This window comes from Lepus europaeus, chromosome 5, assembly GCF_033115175.1.
Source record: "Lepus europaeus isolate LE1 chromosome 5, mLepTim1.pri, whole genome shotgun sequence".
Taxonomy (NCBI): Eukaryota; Metazoa; Chordata; class Mammalia; order Lagomorpha; family Leporidae; genus Lepus; species Lepus europaeus.
In genome coordinates, this window is record NC_084831.1 from 21,872,624 (window position 1) to 21,900,571 (window position 27,948).

The 27,948-nt window shown below is 39.9% G+C and overlaps 1 protein-coding gene across 15 annotated transcripts in view; it reads left to right on the plus strand.

Moving 5' to 3' along the window:
- The window catches only part of EPB41 (erythrocyte membrane protein band 4.1), a 232,715-nt gene that overhangs the window by 92,004 nt on the left and 112,763 nt on the right, over window positions 1-27,948 (plus strand). For 14 of the 15 annotated variants that reach the window (XM_062190804.1, XM_062190803.1, XM_062190807.1 and 11 more), the window contains exons 2-4: window positions 6,741-7,218; window positions 10,851-11,060; window positions 15,052-15,156. In XM_062190804.1, coding sequence (XP_062046788.1) covers window positions 6,748-7,218; window positions 10,851-11,060; window positions 15,052-15,156 — 786 coding nt within the window. In that variant the 5' untranslated portion in view covers window positions 6,741-6,747. The remainder of the gene's footprint in view (window positions 1-6,740; window positions 7,219-10,850; window positions 11,061-15,051; window positions 15,157-27,948) is intronic. The other variant, XM_062190815.1, reaches the window with a different exon arrangement.

The window sequence follows — 27,948 nt, forward strand, 5'->3', positions numbered from 1 at the left end:
GCATAGTGGACAGTGAGAGAGACAGAGAGAAAGGTCTTCCAATGGCTGCCGCGGCCGGTGCACCGCGCTGATCCAAAGCCTGGAGCCAGGTGCTTCTCCTGGTCTCCCATGCGGGTGCAGGGCCCAAACACTTGGGCCATCCTCCACTGCACTCCCGGGCCATAGCAGAGAGCTGGCCTGGAAGAGGGGCAACCGGGACAGAATCCGGTGCCCCGACCGGGATTAGAACCCGGTGTGCTGGCGCCGCTAGGCAGAGGATTAGCCTGTTGAGCCACGGCGCCGGCCTCAAATCACCTTTTCAACATAATCATTCTAGCTGAAAGTTCTTTATAGTTCTGTCTAGCTTAGTTAGTGTCATCCATAAGGTTTTGTCTGGTTAAGCACTTAGTACAGTACGGGTTTTAGGCAGAGTGGTTAAGACACCTGCATCTCACCTGGGTTCAAGTCCCAGGTGTGTTCCTGATTAATGTGCATCCTGTGATGACCCAAATACTTGAGTCCCTACTCCCATGTGGGAGACCCTGATTGAGTTCCTGGCCCCAGCTGTTGTGGCATATGGGGCATGTACCAATAGGTAGGAATTCTCCTTCTGTTTGTCTCTGTCTCTGCCTTATACATTAAATAAATAAAAATTTTAAAAAGCACCAGATACTGCATTATATTTATGTCTTATTTCCTTAAGAATTTTGTAGGTTTTTTTTTTTTTTGTCCCTCTCAGAAAGCTGAGCCAAAACCTAACACATAGTTAACACCCAGTAAACATTGATAGTTGTTCAATGAGTTAATTTTAAGACTCTTACTGGTAATTAAATCATTAAACTTCATCCTGAAATGCTGATGATAAGGGAAATTTTCTTAAAAAAAAAACAAAACAAAGTTTTCTATTCAAGAAACATTAATGGATCACTGGCTGTACTAATGTTAGAAATTTTTTAAAACAGTTAAAAGATCACATTGGGCCCTTTCTGTCTGCTTGGCATGGAGTTTTAAAAGACCCAATTTGTATGAAGTTAACAGATACTATTAAAACAAGTGCATTTGTCATATTAGTTGGGATATAATATGTAGAGTTTGGAGGATTAGAATTGAGATGGAATGGGAATTTATCGCTTTGTTTTCAAGTGCCGTACTGATTTTTTTAAGTCAGAAGACCTCTTTCTGCAATTAAGTAAATAGATACCTCTTTTTGGATTTTGTATCTAGAATGAAAACAGTGTCATTTACACAGGAGGAACCTGTTTGTAGAGTATTTATCCTGTTTTTGCTGCTTTTCTTTGTATCTTTTCCTCTGGTTATCTCGACTGTCATTCGTAATGGAAGAATTTGGGTTGCATGTGTAACCAATTTGTTAAGACAAATTTGTTAGAGCTTTTTAGTAAATGGTCCATAGTTTATTTTTTTTTTACGGTTTGTTTTTTTATTTGTTTAATTCAGATCAACCTGAGAACTAACTGAAGATAGCAGCCTGTTTTTAGCACTTTCATTTCAGATTTTTATATCCTTCCTTCCTCTGCCCTCCCCCACTAATAGCATTGCTACCCATGCTTGCATAGCTGGGAAGAACATACATGCCAACTATTCTTTGTCATTATCTGTTACTTCTTGCATTGACTGAGTTGTAGCATTTCTGCTAAATACTGCATTGTTTGAATTCCTGATTGTTTTCTAGCATTTAATATTTGATATTGCCTGATGTTGGTTTCATTGTGCTCCAATAGAATTATTTTTTGCTCCTCTGCTTCTGCGCCTGTTCCTTATAGTGTGTTCTCATCTCTTCTTCACTAATGTTTACCTTGTTTTTTACATATTTACAGTTATGTGGCAAAAATGTATCAATTCTACAGTGAGAAATGTTATTCTCTAACATATGTCTTAATCATATCTTCTTAAACATGGTCAAGAAGTCATATCAGTGGAGCTACCCAGAACACTGAATCTGGGCTAAGTATCATGGCTTCATGGGAAACTTGGAATTGCCCTAGTTCTATGGTTAAAAATTGCAAAATCTGGTTAAGCACCAAGAATTGTAAAAAATTTGAGTGGTTCAGCTTCCACATTTAATAATAAATTGCATTTTTTGTTTCATTCATGAATTTAGTAAACATTTGTTAAGTATTTGTTGTGCAAGGTATTGCTCACTGTTCACATTCCATTTTCTAAAGGCAGCTTTTTGTCGTTTTTGTCTCTTTGAAGTACATTCCCAAAATGATTTTCTATGCCTTGTTACCCATAGTTGGTCAGTGGCTAATAGCATTGGCAACATCTGTTAGAAATGTACAATCTTGGGGTTGGCACTACAGTGTAGAAGGTTAAGCTGCCACCTGCAGTGCCCCCATCCCACATGGACACCAGTTTGAGTCCTCCTTGCTCGACTTCCAAGCCAACTCCCTGGTAATGCACCTGGGAAAGCAGCAGAAGATGTCCCAGAGGCTTGGGTCCCTGGCACCTATGGGGGAGACCCAGATGAAGCTCCTGGCTCCTCTCTTTGGCCTGGCCCAGCCCTGGCCATTGTGGCCATTTGGGGAGTGAACCAGCAGATGGAAGATCTCTATCTCTGTATCTCTGCCTTTCAAGTAAATAAATAAATCTTTAAAAATAAAAACAAATGTACTCAGGCCACATTCCAGACATGCTGAATCAAAATCAGTATTTTAACAAGATTGCTAGCGATTTGATGCACATTAAAATCTAATAAGCACACATGTAGCAGATAATTGTTACTGTCTGGGGTGTGTGTGTGTGTGTGTGTGTGTATGTAAATAAAACAACCAAAGAAGACATATACTCATTCAGTTACTTTTTTACAGATAAGAAACACTTTCATGTGAGAAAGTGATAGGTATATCCTTTTTTTTTTTTTTTTAAGGATTTATTTTACTTATTTGAAAGAGTTACAGAGAGAGGTAGAGACAGAGAGACAGGTCTTCCATCTGCTGATTCACTCCCTAGATGGCCACAATGGCCGGAGCTGTGCCAATCCGGAGCCAGGAGCTTCTTCTGGGTCTCCCACGTGGGTGCAGGGGCTCAAGGACTTGGGCCATCTTCTACTGCTTTCCCAGGCCATAGCAGAGAGCTGGATTGGAAGAGGAGCAGCTGGGACTAGAACCGGCACTGATATGCAATGCCGGCGCTTCAAGCCAGGGCGTTAACCCGCTGCATCACAGCATTGGCCCCGGTATTTCGTTCAGAAGATAGTTTCTGTTGTTTAAACTATAAGAAGGGCCAGTGTGGTGGCGCACTAGGTTAATCCTCTGCCTGCAGCGCTGGAATCCCATATTGGCACTGGGTTCTGGTCCCGGTTGCTCCTCTTCCAGTCCAGCTCTCTGCTGTGGCCCGGGAAGGCAGTGGAGGATGGCCCAAATGCTTGGGCCCTGCACCCGCATGGGAGACCAGGAGTAGCACCTGGCTCCTGGCTCCTGTCTCCTGGCTTTGGATCGGCATAGCTCTGGTGGTGGCGGCCTTTTGGGGAGTGAACCAACAGAGGGAAGACCTTTCTTTCTCTCTCTCTCTCACTGTCTGTAACTCTACCTGTCAAATAAACAAATAAAAATCTTTAAAAAAAAAGGAATAAATAAACTATAAGAAAAAAGTTATAAAACATAGAATAAGTACTCTTTGTTTATTGAAGATTGTAAGAAAGACTTAAAAGTGGGGTTTAGGTGATTTCCATACTTGTTAAAGCTTTCACAAATGGCTTGTAAATTTTTTTAGAGATTTCTATGAGAGATCTTGGAATAAAGTCTGTTATATAGGAACATTTTATATAAAAGATTGAATTACATGTTTTATTAGCTCAGAGTAATTTTTATGACTTAGTAAATAGGATTAGAAAAGTACTTATTTAAATATTGTTGCTTAAAGTATTTTAATGCTTAAAATAACTTGAGTAGATCAGCAGCAGGAGCTCATACAAAGGTTTTTCCTCTTATTAGTATACCTTTTACTTCACTTACAGTGGTTTGCTGCCTACTAGCAGTGTGCCCTGGGGCAAGTTATTTTCTGAGTTTCAATTTCCTCAACTGTAATATCACTTAATTCTTTTTTTTTTTTTTTTTTTGACAATGCCGCTTAACTTGGGACCTGGCAAAGAAACAGTGACCAATGCACATTAGCTTCTTCCCTTTTCACTCGCTTGTTATTTGTATGTATAGTGATTCTAGGTTTAGCTCATAATTAAGATACAATTTCTCTTTTATTTGTTAATGTTGAAACAAAAGTGTAAACTCCATGGTGACATGGGCCTTGCCTATTTTGTTTTGAATTCTATTGTGTCCCACCACCTGGCATAGGACTTGTGGTGGGCTGAAGGTCTTATTGAAATATTTGTTGAGTGAATGTTTGAATAACATGCAATTGAAATAAATTTACTTGAATAAACTTCATAGAGAATGTCTTTGCAGTTTATATTTATCAGATGATTTTATTAATACCTATTATATACTGGATACTCTTCTAGTCATTGGATATATACCATGATTAAAAAGAGGGTCAAGGCCCCTGTCCTTATGGAACTTATCTTTTAGTTGGGTGGAGTGATAAGGAACAAGAATAATAAACCAGTGAATCAGTAAGTTCACAAGATAATTCTGGATAAAAGTCAGTGCAGTAATGCAGTAAACGTATTATCTGATGGAGTGAGGGCGATGACTTTAGCTAGGTATGTGGGGAGGCCTCTTCAAGAGGATGACATCTGTGCTGAGACAGTGATGAGGAGGAAAAACACAGCTGGGGAAAAACACCAGAGGAAAGAGAACAGCCTGAGGAGAAAATGAGCTAAATATGTTTCATTAATTCAGATTGTCAACATCCACATAGAATTACTTCATCTAGATAGTGTGTGGAAGATGCTGTGACACAGTGAATGCTGCTTTTTGACTAAAAGGTAGACTATCTTAGTTATAGCAGTGAATCAAAGTGAAAGATCATCAGTAGTCATCTTTGTTGCACAGTGTTTTAAAAGTCCCCTAGTGTGTTGGTGATTCTTTAGTAAACTAGGTGGGGGAATGCTCTTTGGCTATCATTGTGAAGCTTGACTACTAATACTGGGATTTTGAGATGAAGAGGCTAGAAACCAGCAAGTTTGAAATATGTTTGATCTATAACCTGCGTTCTCCTCCTGTTACAAATGAATCAACCTTGGTATTCTAAGAGTTCTTCATTATCTTATTTTTCTTCTATTTCTCTATGTGATAATTTTGTTTCCTACTATTTTTTTAAAGATTTTATTCATTTATTTGAGAGGTAGAGTTAAAGACAGAAAGAGGGAGAGACAAAAAGATCTTCCGTATGCTAGTTCACTTCCCAAATGGCTGCAACAACTGGAGCTGGGCTGATCCAAAGCCGGGAGCCAGGAGCTTCTTCCGGGTCTCCCACATGGGTACAGGGGCCCAAGCACCTGGGCCATCTTCGACTGCTTTCCCAGGCCATAGTAAAGAGCTGGATCAGAAGAGGAGAAGCTGGGACTAGAACTGGCGCCCATATGGGATGCTGGTGCCGCAGTTGGAGGCTTAGCCCACTACACCACAGCGCCGGTCCCTTGTTTCCTACTCTTAAAAATTCCAAGCTTAGGAATGTTTGGTTTAGCAGTTAAGCCACATCCCATACTGGAATGCTTGGGTTTGAGTCCAGGTTCTGAATTCTGACTCCATCTTCCTGCTGATGTGCACCCTGGGCGGCAGCAGATGATGGCTCACATACTTGGGTCCCTTTTCCCACGTGGGAGAGCTATATTGAGTTCCAGGCTCCTGATTTAAGCCTGGCCTAGCTCTGGCTGTTGCCAGCATTTGGGGAGTGAACCAATGAATGGGAGAGCTCCCTGTGGTCTCTTGTCTCTGTGCCTTAAAAAAAAAAGGTAAAAAAAAAAAAAAAAAAAAAAGCTGAGCTTTCAAAAATCTCATTTATCAGAAGGAAAACATCAAAGAGCTTAAGATATGATACCTTTGGAAGAGGTTGTAATTTGGTATTGTAACATGAAAACTTGAGAGAACTTTTGGAGCTATTTTAACTGTATGCTTGTCATTGCTGTTGTCAAGTCTGATAACAAATTATCAGAATCCTGCATTTGCTGCTCTTAGAGAAACCTATGCAATCCAAGAAATATAAAGAAAAAGAACAATACTTGGAGAACTTCATTGTCTCTTTGGGTGTGTAGAATTTTTCAGAGAATGTTGCAAAACTTGAACCATCCTATTTATACTCTCAAAGAGCAATATACAAATAAGATTTTTTTAGAGGAAGGATAAAACTGTATGTTATATACATTTCTGAGCATTTAATTTAACATGTGATGTGACCTCTGTGGATGCTATTTTAAGAGCATTGCTCAGTGTGCATATCTTTAGTGACTCAGGGTATTAATTATTTAGGATGTAGAGGTAAGATATTTTTATACTTTAATGGAAAGCCTCATGTTTAATGGATTGCAGTTCTGTTTGTTGGTGATTAAATACAAGAGAACTTCAAAAATTCTTAGAAAATGAAATTAAAAGAAGTTTATTTTGATGCCAAAAAATTTGAATCCGTACTATGACAGTTCTTCTAAAAGGTCATGGAAAATGCATATTATGAAACAATTATGTATGGATTTCAAACTTTTTGCACCAAAATAAACTTATCTTCTTGTTCCATTTTCCATGAACTTTTTGAAGTACCTTCATGCCTAAGTTTTTAGGGTTTAGGCTTTTATCTCCAATAATGTGTTTTGTTACTAAGAGCCTCCTCTTTCATCTTTTTAAAAATAGCAACATCATGACAACAGAGAAGAGTTTAGCAACTGAGACCGAAAATTCACAGCACCAACAACAGAAGGAAGAGGGTGAAGGAGCCACAAACTCAGGCCAACAAGAAACTCAGCTGGAGGAGTCTTCTCACACAGCAGCTGAGGGAGACAATCAGTGTGACCAGAAGCTGAGAGCCTCTAATGGAGACACCCCCACACATGAAGACTTGACCAGGAACAAGGAGCGGACTTCAGAAAGCAGGGGCCTGTCAAGACTGCTTTCCTCATTTCTCAAAAGGCCCAGATCTCAGGTCTCTGAGGAGGAAGGCAAAGAAGGAGAGTCAGACAAAGAAAAAGGTGAAGGAGGTCAGAAAGAGATAGAATTTGGAACCAGTCTTGATGAAGAGATCATTTTAAAGGCCCCGATTGCAGCTCCTGAACCTGAACTCAAAACAGACCCATCCTTGGATCTCCATTCATTAAGCAGTGCAGAAACACAGGTAAGGATGTGAAAGTACTTACACGGGTAAGGTAAGGTGCATTTGATAAAAGCAGTTATAAAGTTTGGTTTTCATTTGATAATATTTGGCTTTATTTCTTATTAGCCAGTTGTTTTAGATGTTGGTAGTCTTTAGTAATATGAAGCTTTTGGAGTTCAACAAATTTCAAAAGAAGTTACTGTAGTCAATGGAGACTTATTTTTTTAAGAAGATACTTAACACCACAAATCAAAGGGAAAAAATGAAAGAAAAGTATCAAATGAGTTTATTCAGGGCCTATATCATCTTCTGTAATGACAGAACAAATTAATGAATTTTAGTAAGAGAGATAAAAAGCAGTGAGGTGCTTTAGAGTTCATTTTGGTGGAATTATTAGGAATGAGATAGTTATTAACAAATGTTGTTTTATGGAAATATTCATAAAAACTGCATGGTAGAGTCAAGCTGTATGTAGGTATGCAATAGATTTGAGTCATCACTGCCTTAATTTGGTTGTTGTCTCCAACTAGATCATGTTACCACATAATATAAGATATAGATGAAGAAGTCTAGATTGATCACCCATGCAATATATATTAATGCTGGGTGAGAGTTTTGCCACAGTGTTGTTAAACTACGTATAAGTTGTTCATTTGTCCAGAAAACATGGGAAAATGTTAGTGCTGTAACTCAAATTGTTTTCTAAGAATCTCATTTGTTTTCAGCCTTAGTATCTAAAAATTATGCTATTTTCAAAGTCTTATTTCTGAAACATGTGAACACTATATGCATTAAGAGTGTAAGGAGTGTTACAGGTCCAAGGTTTGGGCTATGTAGTTTTATTTGAATTTTCTAAATATATTACATATAATTCTGGAAATATTACTTGCTAAAAGTAAAATTTAGAATAAAGTTATAATTATGTACTTAGTGTTAATAAAGCCAGGTTGAAACAAGATTTACTACATATGAATGATGCAGGCTATGGAACCAGGCCAGGGAATTCAAATCAGAGAAGGGACACTTTCACTCCATCCATTGCTTGCTCTGCACAACAAAGACAATACCTACCTCATTTGGCTATTGTGACAATTAAAAGAGTTTAAAATATAGAGCTCTTAAAACATTGGCTGGTAATACATTCTAGTTATTATTACTCAATAGATAAACACAAATAGTAAAGCCAAAGAAGCCCTATTTATCTAAGTAGTATTAATTTAATTTTACTTTAGGAATACCCAAAGAAAGAAATTGCATTATATTCCAGGAGGCCTTCTCCTTTCCCACTCTACATACACACACTTAGTGAAAGGGAAAATTAATTTCTTATTTTAGGGAACATTGAATTAGAACATGTTTGTTTTGTCCAAAGACCATAGATTTGGACTCAAATTGAAACAGATGATAAAGTTAATTTCAGTGTTACCTAAAATCTCATTGATTTAATTCTAGAATTGAAATAATGTTATCTATAAAATGTGTACATATGAATAAAAAGAAATTAGTATTGTTAGTAGAATTTTAAGGAGATATTGGTTAAGGAAGGATATTGGTTATTTGAGGCCTTTAGAAACTAGTATTTACAATCAAAACCTTGTGGATCAGAAGCTGTGAATGATGTTTACTTGCCTGACCATATTCATGCTTATGTTTGTATTAGTCTGTTTTCTGTGGCCAATAACCCAGTGCCACATTTTGGGTGAGTCACAATGAAAGGAAGTTTATTTTTGCTCACGGTTCTGGAGGTGCCTGGCCAAGGGGCTACATCTGGAAATGGCCTTCTGGCCGACAGTCCTGAGGTGATGCAGGGCTTCACATGGCAAGAGACAGTAAGCACATGTGTGCCGCTATGTCTGCTCTCTCCCTCTTCTATGCAGTCATCAGGATTCAGTCTTTTAAATGACTTTGTTTAATCCTAATCACATCCCAAGGGCACCTCTAAGACACTGTGTTGGATAAAGCTTCCAACCTCCTAACACCTCACAATGGGGATTAAGCACTAGGGCACTTTCAAACTGTATCCAAACCATACCAGTGTAGTAGAAATTCATTTAGGTGGTCCTTTGCTATCCAAAATTCTTAAAAGGTGGGTTTGCTATATAGCATTGCACCAGTCTTCATCCAGAGTAGCTTGGAATTTTTGGATACTGCTAGTTTTTAAAATGTTTATTTATTCATTCAACAAATACTTATTGAAAACCAGTCATTTGTGATAAACTCTAGACTTGTTATACTTTGTTAAATAAAAACTACAATATGGTGAAGAGATAAGATCATGAATTTTGAATCCAGACTGGTATGTGACTTTTTGTATGATTGTAGGTGAGTTACTTCAGTTTCTCTAGCATCGGTTTTTCATTTGTCAAGTATGGATAATAATAGTACTCATCCCACAAAGTTGTTATGAGGATTAAATGAGTTCATATAAGTAATGCTCTTCAAACAGTAACTGGTGCATTACAATTGCTGTATAAGTGTTTGCCATTGTAGATGTAGTCCTTGCTCTTGTGGACTTTCTAGTCTAATGGAGAAGACAAAAAATTAGTAAATACAAAATATTTATTATGAAGAGTGTTATAAAGATGGAAAAAAAAAAAACAAAACAGGATACTAGCATGAGAAACAGAGGGGAGAGAGGTTAGATAGGATCATCCATGATGTCCCCACCTATGAAACTGGCATCCTGGATAGATGCTAGTTTGTGTCCTGGCTGCTCCACTTCCAATCCTGCTCCCTACTAATATGCCTGGGAAAGCAACAGAGGATGGCCCAAGTGCTTGGGCCCCTGTACCCAATATAGGAGACCTGGAAGAAGCTCCTGGTTTCAGACTGGCCCTACCCCAGTCATTGCAGCCATTTGAGGAGTGAACAGAGGATGGAAGATCTCTCTGTCTCTCTCTAACTTTGACTTTCAAATAAATAAATAAGCCAATCTTAAAAAAAAAAAAGGAAAAAAAGGATTAATGGGGTTTACTTAAAAATTTTTCAGCAATCTCATCATGTTGAAAATAAAAAATTGCCAAAATGTCCCACTTACCTGTATTACATTGGAATGACTTTAATGATTACCTAGGAGACCCAGATTTCAAACTGTCTCTTCCATCTTTGAAACTCTTTTACATTTAGCATGACTGATACTTAGTAAAAAGATTAATTTTAACTGGTAGTTAGAGTTTTTAGCCTAGCACTTTATGTTAAGTTAATGCTCTAAACCTAAACACTTTTCCTAGCCATTTATAAAATTTGTAATATGTGATAAATCATATCTTGTTTTGCAATTCATAAGACTACCTTGCTAAAATTGAGCATGGAACAGAAATGCTGAGGTTTTGATAAACTATAAAAATATTTAATGGCATGGTCGGGAAGAATATATAATAGTGAGAACAGTAGGCCAATATTTTATGGTTTACCTGAATTACTGTTTAATAGGACTCTGCCTGAGAAATTTTGATGCTATTAAAGGCCATAGGTGTTCTGGAGGATCGTATCTTTTATAGAAAAATAATTATTTAATATTAATGTCACGTATTTTCGAAGTTTTCTTCTTTGGTTAGCGCTTTTATTAGCTAGGGGTATTGCAGATAAAAGTGTATACAGCACATTTTGTGAGATGTCTTTATTACTGACTCGGTGTGGTCATGGATATGCAGCCTGCCCAGGAAGAACACAGAGAAGAGCCAGATTTTGAAACTAAGGGAGGAGAAGGAATTGAAGAGTGCTTCAAAACAGAAGTAAAAGAAGAAAATCCTCAATCAAAAGCAGAAGAATTAAAAGCTTCTGAGAAATCGATCAGAAGACACAGAAACATGCATTGCAAGGTTTCTTTGTTGGACGACACAGTTTATGAATGTGTCGTGGAGGTGAGTGCATTTTAATTTCCAGTAGTCAGTCCTCTTGTGAATCGTTGCATCTGGAGTTGGATAAGTATTGCCTTTACCCAAGGTAAGATCCACTGGAACTACTATTCTTTGTGGAAAGAAATGTTAATAGTGATTTCCTGGAGGTGAGGCTAGAGGATTATAAGCAAGTCTTATTTTCTTCTCCAGTTTTTCCTGTGTCTGCTGAAATCTTGTGAACTGAGGGAGAAGGCATTTACCTTGTGGTTCAGATGCCTGCACCTGACACCACAGTGTCTGGGTTCAGTTTTGGTTCAGTCTGCTGAGTCTTGCTTCCTCTTATTCAGACCCTGGGAGGCAGCTGTGATGGTCCAAGTAATTGGGTTCCTGCCACTCATGTGGAATACCTGGATTGAATTCACAGCTCCTGGGTCCAGCCCTGACCCAGCTCTGATGATTGTGGGCATTTAGGGAGCAAACAAGTAGATAGGAGCTCTCTGTCTCTGCTTCTCAAAACAAAAACAAAACAAAAAACTCCAGTAAAGAAATCAGACAAAATCTTTTGGGTAGAGCATATGTTACTTTAATAATAAGAAAGTATTTTGTTTTAAAAATATATGTTTTGTTATAGAGTGATCTTCCATGATTAGATTTTACAAGATTACCTCAATTTCTGATTTTAGGTTCAGCTGTTCTCATAGGTGTGCAACAAATTACTTCTAAATTGAATTATTTATGTGCAAATGCAAATATACCCAAGAGCAAATAGATAATCTAAAATATTAGGCTGTATTTACTATAGATATTCCCTCCCCAAGTTGTAAAAAGGGAATCAAGAAAAATGTTTTATTGCACTTTGAAAACAGCCACTACACCTGGTAACTAGAGGAGTCCCAAGGTCTGCTTTTATTGCTTCTTGCTGTTGGCTAGGTTAAAGATGATGAAACTCTTCCACACTCATTCTTCCTGTTCATACAAAATCCAGGTGTGGGTCCATTATATCTGAAGCCCTTTGGAACATATGTGTTTCAGAAGTCATGATTTATTTATTTATTTATTTTTTTCTTTCTTTCTTTATTTTTTTTTTTTTACCTTTTTGACAGGCAGAGTGGATAGTAGGAGAGAGAGACAGAGAGAAAGGTCTTCCTTTGCCGTTGGTTCACCCTCCAATGGCCGCCGTGGCCGGTGCGCTGCGGCGGCGCACCGCGCTGATCCGATGGCAGGAGCCAGGTGCTTCTCCTGGTCTCCCATGGGGTGCAGGGCCCAAGGACTTGGGCCATCCTCCACTGCACTCCCGGGCCACAGCAGAGAGCTGGCCTGGAAGAGGGGTAACCAGGACAGAATCCGGTGCCCCGACTGGGACTAGAACCCAGTGTGCCGGCGCCGCAAGGCGGAGGATTAGCCTGTTGAGCCAAGGTGCCGGCTATTTATTTATTTTTAAACTTTTATTTAATGAATATAAATTTCCAAAGTACAGCTTATGGATTACAATGGCTTCCCCCCCACCAATAACTTTCCTCCCACCCGCAACCCTCCCCTTTCCCGCTCCCTCTCCCCTTCCATTCACATCAAGATTCATTTTCAATTCTCTTTATATACAGAAGATCAGTTTAGTATATATTAAGTAAAGATTTCAACAGTTTGCCCCACATAGCAACACAAAGTGAAAAAATACTGTTGGAGTACTAGTTATAGCATTAAGTAACAGTGTACAGCACATTAAAGACAGAGATCCTACATGATATTTTTAAAAAATTGATTACTTTTGTATGCAATTTCCAATTTAACACCAGGTTTTTTTTTCATTGTCAATTAACTTTATATACAGAAGATCGATTCAGTATATGCTAAGTAAAGATTTCATCAGTTTGCACCCACACAGAAATACAAAGTGTAAAAATACTGTTTTAGTACTAGTTATAGCATCACTTCACATTGGACAACACATTAAGGACAGATCCCACATGAGACATAAGTACACAGTGACTCCTGTTGTTGATTTAACAATTTGACACTCTTGTTTATGGCGTCAGAAGTCATGATTTTTTAAAAAAAAGAATTATTTATTTATTTGAGAGGCAGACTTACAGACAGAGAAAGGTCTTCCATCCACTGATTCACTCCCGAAATGGCTGCAATGCTTGGAGCTGGGCTGATCCAAAGCCAGGAGCTTCTTCCAGGTCTCCTACATGGGTACAGGGGCCTAAGCACTTGGGCCATCTTCCACTGCTCTCCCAGGCCATCAGCAGGGAGCTGGAGTGGAAGTGGAGTAGCCGGGACTTGAACTGGTGTCCATATGGGATGCTGGCACCACAGGTGGAGACTTAACCTACTATGTTATAGCACCAGAATTCAAGAATTTTTAAATTTGAAAAAGGCATTAAGTACATATTCCTTATAAGTCATAATAAATCTACCATGACCTGTGACAGTACCCACATTATTAAATGTGTTCTTTCTGTGATGAAATATATAAAGATTCATTCTAAGATGGGTAAATTGATTGTAATTAACCTCTTACAGTTAAGGTTAGAATTTGCCTTGAAATGATTTTTAATAACAAAAAGAATTTTTTTTTTTTTTTGACAGGCAGAGTGGACAGTGAGAGAGAGAGACAGAGAGAAAGGTCTTCCTTTTGCCGTTGGTTTACTCTCCAATGGCCGCTGCGGCCGGCACACTGCGCTGATCCAAAGGCAGGAGCCAGGTGCTTCTCCTGGTCTCCCATGGGGTGTAGGGCCCAAGGACTTGGGCCATCCTTCACTGCACTCCTGGGCCATAGCAGAGAGCTGGCCTGGAAGAGGGGCAACTGGGACAGAATCTGGTGCCCCGACCAGGACTAGAATCCAGTGTGCCAGCGCCGCTAGGCGGAGGATTAGCCTGTTGAGCCACAGCACCAGCCTACAAAGAATTTTTTTAGAACTGCTGGATTTTGGAATGATGAGTAAGGGACTAGGAATCTGAACCTGAAGATTCTTGAAATCATTTTCCATTGTTTAGAGTGAAAACATAGGAAAAAGATGAAGAAAAATATGTAATAATGATAGGTTAAGACTGAAATGAATTAACATTTTTGTGAAGTACTAATAGTCATTCAGAATAACTCATGCAATTGGGAGGAAGATATGTCATGTATGTGTGACCAAAATAATTCTGATTTTTTGAAGCCTTTTTCTGTTTATTTCTCAGAAGGCATTAGTGTACTTAATTTTTTCAACAGTTCCAGTAGGTAGGTAGCACAGATGTAAATAGTCTTACCATTTTTTGAATAGGAAAGATAATATTCAGAAAGGTTAACTGAATCTATCCAGGTTGTATAGCTTGTAAATGGAAGATCTAGGAATTTTTGACTCTAAATTACAGCCTCTCCATTAGGGCATTTCCTCCCTAGAAATGGAGTGTAGGTACTCAAAGTTGGAAATGATTTGACTTTTTAGGTAAGCAAACATTCAGAAAATGATTTGTAGCACCATTGAAAGAGCTACTCCAACAGATAGCGTCAACAGGCTATCTAAAATATTATTTAAAGAATTTTTCTGAAAAAGATTGCACAGAGGTTAAGCATAACTCATTCTCTTGGAACATTTGGTCTGAAAAGGATAAAGAGTCTAATGATTTTCACAGCCACAGTTAAATGTCACTGTTGACAGTTGATTCAGAAATTCAGTTTGTCATGGTGACTGACAGCGACCCATAACGTGCCTTAGGAAATATTGCAACAAAAATAAAGATAATGATGTTTAGGAAGGATTTAGAGGTTGGGTGGTGGAGGGAAGATACAATTTTGCTTTGAATTGTAAGACTGTTTCCCAGTTATTATAAATGTGTTGCATCTGTAAGATGACAAATTGAGGAGCAGGAATTTGGTAAATTGTATTGTTCTTAGATTATTTAGCTAGCTGAAAGTTTGTTAATAACCAAAAATAAAAGAGAAAATTGGAAAGTCACATTTTATTTTGTTTAATGATGAATACAAGAATAATAATAAACCTCAACTGAAATTTGTGTGTCTTTGCAGAAACATGCTAAGGGACAAGATTTGCTTAAACGAGTGTGTGAGCACCTCAATCTTTTGGAGGAAGACTATTTTGGCCTCGCCATTTGGGACAATGCAACCTCTAAGGTAAGTAGACTGCTTGCAGTTTGAGAAGCTGATAAAATTTTAATGTAATTCTTTTGTTGTTGGAATTGTTGTTAAGAATGTATTCTGTGCCTGATTTTCTAAGACATGTTATATACTTAAGAGTTACTCCTTGTCTACTCTTGCTTCTCAGATTTTCCTTCTAGAATTAAAATAAAATAATAATAATATAAAAAAGACCATTGCTAGTGTGTTCTTTCATCACTGAGAAAAAGTATCTTCTGTATATTTAAGAAAGGCTGGGAGGAGTGGGCATTTGGCACACTGGTTGAGATACTACTTGGGATACCTGCATCTCATCGGAGTGCCTGGGTTTGAGTCCTGGCTCTGCTTCCAATTCAGTTACTATTAATGCACAGCCTGAGAGGCCACAGGTGATGGATCAGGTGTTTGAGTTCCTATCATGTGGGAGACTTGGATTGAGTTCTCAAGTTCTGGTTTTGGTCTGGCCCAGCCCTGGCTGTTACAGGCATTTGGGAAGTGGACCAGCAGATGGAAGATCTTTCCTCTGTCTGTCTCTCTGTTTCTCTGCCTTTCAAATAAATTTTTAAAAATAATAAGAGCAGGGAAAGCAAAGAGGTATGATGCTCTAATTAAAAAGTAAATACCAATAACTTATAACTCCACATACAATTAATATTGTATTGAATACATGGGAAGTTCATAAAATTGAATGGATGGTCTAGAATCAATATTATCATTACATTATAATATATAATTTTAATTTGAAGCAATGTTATAAGAGAGTAAAGTCTCAGTGCTATTAAACTGTCATATGATGAATCTGACATTCCTCAGTCTAAAAGGAAGCCAATTGTTATCTTTCTTTTAAAGATTTATTTATGTATTTGAAAGGCAGAGTTACAGAGAGGCAGAGAGAGGGGTCTTCATTCTGCTGGTCCATACCCCAGTGGCTAGAGCTGGGCCGTTCCAAAGCCAGGAGCCAGGAACTTCTTCTGGGTCTCACACATAGGTGCAGAAGCCCAAGGACTTGGGCCATCTTCTGCTGCTTTCCCAGGCTATTAGCAGGGAACTGGATCAGAAGTGGAGCATCTGAGACTTGAACTGGTGCCCATATGGGATGCCAGCACGCAGGTGGTGGCTTTACCTGCTATGCCACAATGCTGGCCCCTAATTGTTAACTTTTGAAAGAAGTAAAAAGGGTGTGTGAGAACATGGAGAAAGGTTAGAAGTCAGGTTTTTACCTCAGTACATTTATGTTATTTCCTGGGGCAATTAAAAATGACAAATACTTAGCTTAATATGTAATGAAGAAAATTTCATTCTAGTTTATATTACTAGATGATGTGAATATAGCTGTGGGTAAGGTAGACATTGTCACTGCTGCCTGGGGCTTTTAGTTTAGTATGAAGTTAACATTAATTTCTGTTGTGATGAGTGTTATACAAAAAGAGTACAGATGTCATGAGAAGGTATGGCCTGGAAAGTCTTTGGGGAGATGGCTAAGCTGAGTTGTAGAGAATAAAATGGGCAAATGAAGTGGAGAGAGAATGGCTTGTGGAAAGATCTGGAATTGAGAGAGTGATATTTAAGGAACTGAGAGACTTTTAGCCTTGCTGAACATAGAGTGTAGGGAATAGAGTCATGGGTGAATCTAATGAGATATATGGGGTAAGAGGTATGGGGTGTCCTTGAGAGAGTCGTATTTACAATGTGTTCAAGTCATTTTAGCTGGTTCTTTCTCCAAGGTGATTTCAACTTACTAAGACAAGTTGAGGGACAGCAAGCAACAGCAAAGCCCATAGATTAGATTATTTGAGTTGGGTAACCGAAGATATGGAATTACCCTTTGCCTAAACAAAATATCTTTGTAAAATATATCTGGTAGTTTGCAAAAACTTGTTCCTCCTGTGAATGACTGCTGACTCAAACAGAAAAACTGTGTTTACCAGCACTAGGTTAATAATTGTTCTTTTAAATTCTTAACCTTTACTTTGTCTCCCTAAAGGCTCAAACCAGTTTGTATTGAAGTCTCTATTTCCCATTAGTAACAGAATGTTGAAGTTAATTAAAAATAAAACACTACTCCTAAAACTACAGTGACAAACTTTCTGCAGCCATGCGCTAGAACATTCTCCTATAAGCCAAAGAAAATACTCTGAGAATTACTTTAGCTTACACAAACTCAGTGAAATAATTTTAAGCCCCCCAAACAGAATTTTGTTATATTGTGGGAAATAAGCCACCAAAGTTAATGTGAGAATAATTGAAAATCTTTGAATTTAGCATGGAAGTATATAAAGTCTCTGAATATCTACTTATTTAATATAACTGGAAATAATTTTTCTATGAGCCAAGCATGCTTAAATGTCTAGAAGCTGACTCATCTAAAGGTATCCACAAAAGAAATCCTTTTCACTTGCAGTTGAGTTTCTAGGGCCCTTATTTGGAGAACATTTTCAGTGGTATTGATAACTTTAAAAATTTTGAAAATTTGTTTTTATTTTATTTTATTTGAAAGGCAAAGAGATAGGGGAGAGGAGAGGAAGAGACAGAGAGCTAGATATACAGAGGGAAATTTTCCATCTGCTGGTTCACTCCCCAATGCCTTCAACAGCTGAGACTGAACGAGGCTGAAGCCAGAGGTGCTGAACTCAGTACATATGGGTGACAGAGACCCAAGCACCTGGACCATTACCTGTTGCCTCTGAGAGTGTGCATTAGCAGGAAGCAGGATTGGAAGTGGAGGATCTGGGATTTGAACTAGGCAAGCAGCACCTTAATCAATGTGCCAGACACCTGCTCCCATTAAACACTTTTGACCATTGTTAGTGTTATCCATATCCTGCCCTGTTAGCAACTATTTTTATTTCCTTTACAACAGTTTTCATTATTTCAGTTAATTTTTTTTAAGATTTTCTTTATTTTTATTTATTTGAGAGGCAGAGTTACAGACAGTGAGAGGGAGAGACAGAGAGAAAGGTCTTCCTTCCATTGGTTCACTTCCCAGATGGCTGCAATGGCTGGAGCTGCGCCAATCCGAAGCAGGAGCCAGGCGCTTCTTCCAGGTCTCCCACGCACGTGCAGGGGCCCAAGGGCTTGAGCATCTTCTACTGCTTTTCTGGGCCATAGCAGAGAGCTGGATCGGAAGTAGAGCAGTCAGGACTAGAACTGGTGCCCATATGGGATGCTGGCACCACATTCGGAAGATTAACCTACTGTGCCATGATGCCAGCCCTTCAGTTAAATTTTTAAAAAATTTTTATTTCTTTTTTTTTTTTGAAAATTAATTAATTAACTAGTTTATTTTTTGACAGGCAGAGTAGACAGTGAGAGAGAGAGAGAGACAGAAAGGTCTTCCTTTTTTCCCTTGGTTCACCCCTCAATGGCCGCTGCGGCTGGCGCACCACGCTGATCCGAAGGCAGGAGCCAGGTGCTTCTCCTGGTCTCCCATGGGGTGCAGGGCCCAAGAACTTGGGCCTTCCTCCACTGCACTCCCGGGTCACAGCAGAGAGCTGGCCTGGAAGAGGGGCAACCAGGACAGAATCCGGCGCCCCGACCGGGACTAGAACCTGGTGCGCTGGCACCGCAGGTGGAGGATTAGCCTATTGAGCCGCGGTACCGGCCTTAAATTTTTATTTCTTAGAAAGAGAGAGAGAAAGAGAGAGAGAGAGAGAACACTTCTATATGCTGGTTTATTCCTCCAAGTATCCATAGCATCTGGGAGCTGAAGCTAGGAGCCAAGAACTCATAGCAGGTCTCCCATGTGGGTAGAACTTGAGCCATTACTTTCTGCCTCCCAGGATACACGTTAGCAGGAAGTTGGATCAGAAGTTGAAGTAGAACTCAAACTCTGGGACTCTGATATGAGATATGGATATCCTACGTGGCAACTTAACTGCTGTGCCTACCCCTACTATTTAATGAAGCAATATTAAATTGCTTTATGTTCATTTATATAATTATGAAGTATTTTTAAAAGTGCCTAATATAGGGGCTGGTGCTGTGGCATAATGGGTTAAGCTGCTACCTACAATGCTGGCATCTCATATGAGCACTGGTTCAAAACTAGGCTGCTCCATTTCTGATCCAGCTCCCTGCTAATGTGCCAGGGAAAGCAGCAGAAGATGGCTTAAGAGTTTGGGCCCTTGCCACTCACGTGGCAGACCTGGAAGAAGCTCCTGGCTCCTGGCTTCAGCCTGGCCCAGCCCTGGCCATTGCTGCCATTTGGGGAGTGAACCAGTGGATTTAAGATTCCCTCTGCTTCTCCCTCTCTTTATCTTTGTAACTCAGGCTTTCAAATAAATAAATTAATTTAAAAAAAAAAAAAGGAAGAAAGAAAGAAAAGAAAGACAGAGTTACAGAGAAAAGACAGAGATTTTCCATCTGCTGATTCACTCCCCAAATGGCTGCAATGGCCAGGGCTGGACCAGGCCAAAGCTAGGAGCCAGGAACTTCCTCTGGGTCTTCCATGAGGGTGCAGGGGCCCAAGGACTTGGTTCATCTTCTGCTGCTTTCCCAGGCACATTGGCAGGGAGCTGGATTGGAAATGGTGCAATCAGTACTTGGGACTTGACCCAGTGCCCATAGGGGATACCAGTGTTGCAGGTGGCAGCTTTACCTGCTAAGCCACAATGCCAGCCCCACGTTCCATAAATGTTTATTGAAAGAGTGAGACATTTTGTTGTACTTTGTAGAATCACTTTGCCACTTAGTAGTGGTGAGATAGGTAAGTTACATTTGTTTTCTCACTGGTAAAATATGGATACATGCTTTGTAGTATGTTGCCTGACTTATAGTAAGTACTCAGTAGAAATCAGTATTTTTATTATGATAGTATAATTATTTCAAAATGAAATTATTCACTAACCAAACCCTTTGGCTTAAAGAATTTGTGTGACATAAAGCAGAGGTGAATTCTAGAGCATATTTCAGGTTGAATACAATCCTTTCTCAAGCAGAGTATACTAAAGAACAGTGTACTTTTATTCAAAATTAATTGTATTTAGCCAGATTATATGACTTCTTTTAAGCTATTAGAAAAAGACAAAATTACAATAAATTTAGTTAAAGTTAACAATTGGTTTTTAGTCACAATTCATGAACTAGGTAGCCTCCATACTACGAACCAGAGCTCCCACTGGCAGTGGCAGACAGTGGGCTTTACAAGGTGGGGAAAAGGAACAGATTAATAGAAGAAAAGCTGACTGGCTAACATCAGAGTATTTTTCTTGAAAGGATTAGAACAGGGGAGACTTCCTTATTAAGCTGACTCAGGTAGGCTGAAATCACCTCTTTATATAAAAATTGGTTTGTTTGTATATCTACCTGTGTCTGTAGTATTTTGGTTACTTGGCTTGAGTAATCCATTTTGGTTGTTCAGCACTGTTGGGGCCTAGTGAAGGAGTTCAAATCACAGCAGTGGGCCCTATAATTTTTAATGCTATCATTCCCTGTGTACCTGCTGGCAGTGAGCCAAATTTCCAGATAACCCCCTGTTAGGAAAGATATGTATAGTTATTCATAGTTATGCATGACATGATTACACTTGTAAAATATTTAATCTTTGTTATTCATCTATCTAAAATTGTGTATCATTCTGAAAACAGAAAATACCAGAGGTTCAAGTCTTTGGGAGCTCGGAAAGCAGAAGCACATAAAGGCAGAGGTGTCTTCCTTCAGGTTGCACAGTTAATTCAGTCCTGTAGCTCCTTGCCTGTGCTCCTTCCTAAGTGATTTTCTTCTGCATCTTTGTATTCCTCTTTCCTAGATTTTTACATTCACCTTTGTTTCTTGCTTGTTTTTGTTATTGTGTGTTTCCTACCTACAGAATTAGTTCATGTATGATACAATGAGATAAATATTTTATCTTCTTTCCATTCTTAGTCTCTGGTGTCTCTCTTCTATGTATATAAAGATTTGCCCTTTGTATAAATAACTTCCTCAGAGCTTCTGCATTCATGTGTTAGATGGATACGCAGTGGGGTGTCTTTAGCAGGGAGGAAAGCTAATTGAATTGACTTTTCCCTCCTATGGAATGACTTGCCTGCTTTCCCTACTGACTGCAGGTAAGGGCTTATTGCCAGACTGAGCCTGGCAGGAGGAGAGGAAAAGTGGTTAGGAGCGAACTTCTATTGCCCTGTCAGAAATTTATTGCCACTATGAATCAACCTTAGTTGCTTCCTATATTTTATCCTTATTCATGCTTAGTTATTTATGAATGAATCAAGGATTTTTTTATTTGAGGGAAAAGTCACCTACATTAATTCCCCTCTTTCCAAATTCCCTCTCCAAGCAAAAAACTTGAGCCCCTCTGGCAGATCATGAGAACTTTAAGCTTGGATTACGTTCGGTTCAGTACTATGTTGTCTTCTTTCTCCATTTCGTGTGTGGATGATTTTCTTACCTTTGGAGTTGGATAATCAACTCTAAAAAGATAATCAGTCTTAGCCAGAAGAGTTTCTCTCACCTTGCAAAGGCAAAGAACAAGCACCAAAGAACAAATAGCCACCGGGGTGACTATTAAACCGAGAGTATGAGGAATTTAGGTGAACAGTCGTCTGAAAGGTTGTATTGTATTCCATTGATTTAAGAGTGTCTTTGAAGGCAATGTCAGTGATGAGTGTGTATACACACACACACACACACACTGTGGCACAGTGAGTTAATGCCCTGGCCTGAAGCGCCAGCATCCCATGTATGTGGGTGCCAGTTCGAGACCTGGCTGCTCTGCTTCTGATCTGGCTCTCTGCTGTGGCCTGGGAAAGCAGTGGAAGATGGCCCGAGTCCTTGGGGCACCTGCACCCATGTGGGAGACCCTGAGGAGGCTCCTGGCTCCTGGCTTCTGGCTCCTGGCTCCTGGCAACTCTGGCCGTTACAGCCAATTGAGGAGTGAACTATTGGTTGGAAGACCTCTATCTCTCTCTAACTCTCCTTCTCTCTCTGTGTAACTCTGACTTTCAAATGGGTTTGAAAGGCAGAATTACAGAGGGAGGGAGGGAGGGAGGGAGGGAGAGAGAGAGAGAGAGAGAGAGAGAGAGAGAAATCTTCTATCCACTGGTTCACTCCCCAGCTGGCCACAATGGCTGGGCCAGGCCAAAGCTAGGAGCCTGGAACTCTATCCAGGCCTCCCAACTGGGTGGCAGGGGCCCAAGTACTTGGGCCATCTTCTGCCACTTTCCTGGGTGCATTAGCAGGGGGCTAGATTGGAAGTGGAGCAGCTGGGACTTGAACCAGCACCCATATAGGGTGCTGGCATGGCAGGTGGTGGCTTAACCTGGTACATCACAGTGCTGGCCCCATGATGATTGTATCTTTAGAGTCTACAAAATTCACCTTAGTCTTTTTTTAAAAAGATTTATTTATTTGTTTGAAAGTCAGAGTTACACAGAGAGAGAGGAGAGGCAGAGAGAGGGAGAGAGAGAGAGGTCTTCCATCCGATGGTTCACTCCCCAGTTGGCTGCAATGGTCAGAGTTGCACCTATCCAAAACCAGGAGCCAGGAGCTTCTTCTGGATCTCCCCCATGGTTGCAGGGGCCCAAGAACCCAGTCCATCCTCCACTGCTTTCCCAGGCCATAGCAGAGAGCTGGATTGGAAGTGCAGGAGCAGGACTAGAACTGGTGCCCATATGGGATGCCAGTGCTTCAGGCCAGGGCGTTAACCCACTGCGCCACAGCCTTGGCCCCATGTTAGTCTTTTTGATTTACTAAATACACCTGCAGAGTAGAGAGGCTGCATTTGGGATCTTGTTTTTTGCTAGAGAAACTTGTTTTGGTGGTTGAGATGTATTTACATGTGTTGCTTTTTAGCACTAAAGGAATAAGGTCTACAATTACCTGCACAATAGAGGGTTTTTTTTTTTCTTTTCTTTTTTTTTAAGATTTATTTGAAAATCAGAGTTACACAGAGAAAGGAGAGCAGAGAGAGATCTTTCATCCTCTGGTTCACTCCCCAGTTGGCCACAATGGCTGGAGCTGTGTGGATCTGAAGCCAGGAGCTTCCTCCACGAGAGTACAGGGGCCTCAGGACTTGGGCCATCTTCTACTGCTTTCCCAGACCATAGCAGAGAGCTGGATCAGAAGTGAAGCAGCTGGGACTCAAACCGGTGCCCATATGGGATGCCAACACTGTAGGTGGTGGCTCTACCTGCTATGCCACAGTGTTGGCCCCCAATAGAGTTTTTATAAACCTATATTGGAAAGTGATTTGAGGTCCAAGCAGCAGGATAAACAAGGATTCTTCTTTGAGTTAAGACAGACTTCTGGAGATTATAAATTATTTACTCCAAAAGACTAGTATTTTATAAGTCACTTGTGTGTACATAGGGGATTATAGGGCCTCCAGATACGGATATTTGATGACCAACCCAGGATATGTGTAGTTCTTTCTTAGAACTTTATGACAAGGTTATAAATGCTATAAAAAATATGAAAATCTCTTATTCATTTTATCTTTTCTTTCTTTGTTTTTAAATATTTATTTTATTTATTTGAAAGAGTTACAGGGAGAGGTCTTCCATCCGCTGGTTCACTCCCCAATTGGCCACATTGGCCAAAGCTGGGCCGGTCTGAAGCCAGGAGCCAGGAGCTTCTTCTGGGTCTCCCATGTGGGTGCAGGGCCCCACGGTGTTGGGCCATCTTCTACTGCTTTCCCAGGCCATAGCAGATAGTTGAATTGGGTGAGGAACAGCCGGGACTAGAACTGGTGCCCATATAGGATGCTGGTGCTTCAGGCCAGGGCTTTAACCTGCTGTGCCACAACGTCGGCCCCTCATTTTACCTTTTCAAATACTGTTGTCCTAGTTTATCATTTCTTTCCTAGTTTACTGTAATAGCATCATTCATTCATTGTTTTTTATTCATTCATAAAATCTATTGAGCAAATAGCATTTGCCTTGTGTTGAGCGGAGATATGAAAAATGTAGTCTCTTTCCTCATGAAGCTCCCAGACTGACTAGGAGCTGGCAGTAAGATAGGTACCCACATAGATGGGGTGTCAAAAAGGGTTTTCTGCAGAAGGGAACATCAGACGAGAATTTTTAGAGATAGGAATCTTCAGATGCATAGATGGGGAGAGTATTCCCAAGCAGTGAAACTATATGGAGGATGGTGTTTTTTGAAACAAAAGAGCACATGGGAGGCCTGTAATAAATACTTCAGTTGAGGGAACAGAGATCTGAATCGGGGTTTGCTACTTTTTATTGCTGTGCTATTTGGAAACTTTTTTAAGCTAAAGAAGGAATGTCATTTTTTGTAATGTGTGAACTTAAAATGTTAGTGTGCTTTCTTTTACTCACAAGATATAATGGATAAAATCAGCCTTGAAAGGGAATTCCCTACTACTGAAAGTATTTAAACAGGTAGTAGAAGGTTATGCAGAACTGCTATTTTAGAAGGTAACTTATGGGGGCCAGCATTGTGGTATAGCAGATCAAGCTGCTGCTTGTGATGCCAGCATCTCACATGGATACCAATTCATGTCCTGGCTGCTCCACTTCCAATACAACTCCCTGCAAATGTGCCTGGGAAAGCAGCAGATGTGATGGCCCAGATGCTCGGGCCCCTGCTACCCACATGGGAGACCTGGTAAGGCTCTTGGCTTCGGGCTTCCACCTGGCCCAGCCCTGGCTGTTGGGGCCATTTGGAGAGTGAGCCAGAAGATGGAAGATCTTCTCTTTCTCTTCCTCTCCTTTCTGAAACTCTGCCTTTCAGAAAAATAAATAAATCTTTAAAAAGAAAGTAACTTACAGTCCCTATTAAAATAAGTTCGTGGGCTGGCGCCGCGGCTCACTAGGCTAATCCTCCGCCTTGCGGCGCCGGCACACTGGGTTCTAGTCCCGGTCGGGGCACGGATCCTGTCCCAGTTGCCCCTCTTCCAGGCCAGCTCTCTGCTGTGGCCCGGGAGTGCAGTGGAGGATGGCCCAAGTGCTTGGGCCCTGCACCCCATGGGAGATCAGGAGAAGCGCCTGGCTCCTGCCATCGGATCAGTGCGGTGTACCGGCCACAGCGCGCTACCGCGGCAGCCATTGGAGGGTGATCCAACGCCAAAAGGAAGACCTTTCTCTCTGTCTCTCTCTCACTGTCTACTCTGCCTGTCAAAAAAAAAAAAAGTTCTCTAACTTGTTTTATCAATGAAGTCCAACCGTTCTTCCTCTCTTTTACAACCATCCTGTTTGAAAAATTGGCTTACACATATTATCTCTATTTCCTCACTATTGGCATAACATAATACAAGAAAGTATATAAAGCATACACGTACATTTCTGATGATTTTTACAGAGTGAATGCATCTGTAGTAAAGCTCTACAATAAAGAGAAGGGAACTTTTCCAGAATCTCCTTCTGTGCTCTCTGTCACTGTCCCTAATCCCCACCAGCTTCTTAATTTGATCTCCCTTGTCTGTAATCATGCTTCCTCTAATTCGTATCACTCCTTGATTTTAAATCTTTCAGCTTTGAACTTTATAAAGTCCAAGTGTCTTAGCATGGAGTACTATATCCTCCGTGCTCTGGCCCTTACTGTTCTTTTTGGTTTTCCTTTCTCCTCCTTAACACTGTGTTCCAGCTGTGCTGAACTACAGCAGCAACTTGGATGTCTTGTGTGCTCTCTTTTACCTTTTTGCCCCTCTAATTACTTCCTTTTCTTCTGTGACTATCTCTTGTTTATCCTTCAGGATTCAATTTAGATCCCTCAAACATGCTATTGAGAAACATTTTCTAACTACCCTCTGGTTCATTTTGGTGCACATCTGTGTGCTGTTAGGGTGCTTTCCACTCTATCTTAGCGCTGTCACACACAGTTCTGTTACAGGAATGAGCACACGTAGAACAAACAGATTAGTCCCTTCTGTCTCTCACATTAGAATGACAGCTTGGTGGGGTGGCTGTTTAGCCTAACGGTTAGAGTACCTGTGTTCCATATTGTAGTACCTGTATTTGATTCCCACCGCAGGTTCCTGACACTGTCTTTCTGCTAATGCCCACTCTGGGAGGCAGCAGGTGATGGCTCAAGAACTGGGTTCCTGCCATCCATGTGGAGAACTCAGCTGAGCTCACAGATCCTGCTTCCATCCTCAGTCCAGCCCTGAACTGGTATAGGCTTTAGGGAAGTAAACAAGCAGATACGGCCATGCTCTCTTATTCTGTCTCTCTGCCTCTCAAATAAATAAATGAATAAAGAAAATGGCAAGTCCTTGAGGACAAATGCCATTTAAACATTTTTATATTCATAGTGCCCAGCACTTGGAAACATTCTTCAAATATTTGTTGGGTAAATTAAAAACTAGGAGTGGAGTAATTTAAACTGAGTTTAAAAGTACCTGTTCCTGTTATCTCCAGAAAGTTTTGTTTAATGCTTTTCTTTTTGATATGGAGGTGTGGATACCAAAGCAATAATTTGTTCATTGAATTAGTTTATCTCTTGGAGCCCCCATTTGATCGTCGCAAATCTGGGTTTGTCTTCTTTGTGTAGGAATGATAGCCCCAGAGTCATAGAATGTTTTATGTAATCACTGAGAGGAGTTTGGAAACTTCAGATTATCTTTGGATATTCTCTTAAAATTATGTGGCGTTTACTATGGTGGGTAATAACCACTTAAAGTGGTGGAAGGTAGTTTTCATTGAGTGTCCTGGATTGCATGGTAAACCAGGGTTCTCAGAGTCCCCCAAAACTCTTCAGTGGTTGCTTTTAAAGTTTTCCCTCTGACTTTAGACTTACAATAATTTATAAAGTTTTTCAGTCATTTAAAACAGAAGAAAACTGCCAAGTCCACCCTTTCTGACAGAACTTAGACAAGTATGTGCTTGGTTTTTATACTAAAGAATTGTTTTGTGTGAAGTGCTATTATTAATATATATTTCTTAATCCTCTGGGTTAATTACAGGGTAAGTACCAGAAGAAACTGTTCCCCTGTCTTGTGGTTATTGTCTGTTGTGGTAACCAGGTTTATATAACAGTCAAAGTAGTATATAACCAAATGTAAAATGGTGATGTTCAAGCCCAGTCCTTTGGGGCAAATGGGATGGTCACCCATACTTGTCCCTTGTTGGTAGGGGATGGAAGGAGATGTGTTACTCTTTTTTTCTTCTAAATACCACTAAAATTCAATGTTAAACCTCTTAGATGAAGGAAAGGGAGTAAGAGGAGGCAAGAGAGAAGCTCCTGGGATGCTGGTAGTGTTATAATTCTTTATTGGTCTGTATTTAAGTTCTATGTGCTTCTCCATATGTATCTTATATTCATATAATGTTTTAAGTAAGTCTAGAAATTTGGGAATTTCTGTCTTCAAATATCTCTCAAAGATGTTAATGGTAAGGCTCTTTTCAAGTACCATGATTTTTTGTGGTCTACCATGGGTTAAGAAGCCCTACCTTTATGGTATGGAGACTCAAAGTGGAGTATGAGATAGTGAAGTGCCAAGAGTCTTCAGAGAAAACAAAATATTTGTTAAGTAAACATTAACCAGACCCAAACAATATACCAAGTGCTGTGTGACAGAAAACTTGAATGAGACCAAAGGTCAGGGTTTGAGGGGAAAATAAGATTTGGAAGATGCCAATTAAGTTGTGGATATTACTGTTCTTTATTGAATAATACAAATAAAAAATATTTATTTGGAATTTACCATTTACTAAAAGATTTACATGTTAACTGATTTAATCTTCACAATAATTCTAGAAAAATTCTATTAATAATGCATTTTACAGATAAGGAAACTGAGATGCAGAGGTCCTGGGCCAGGAAGTAGTGGAACCTAGGATTCAAGCCAAACTTCTGGCTTCCTGTTTTTCCTCTGCTCAAAACCAGTATGTTTTA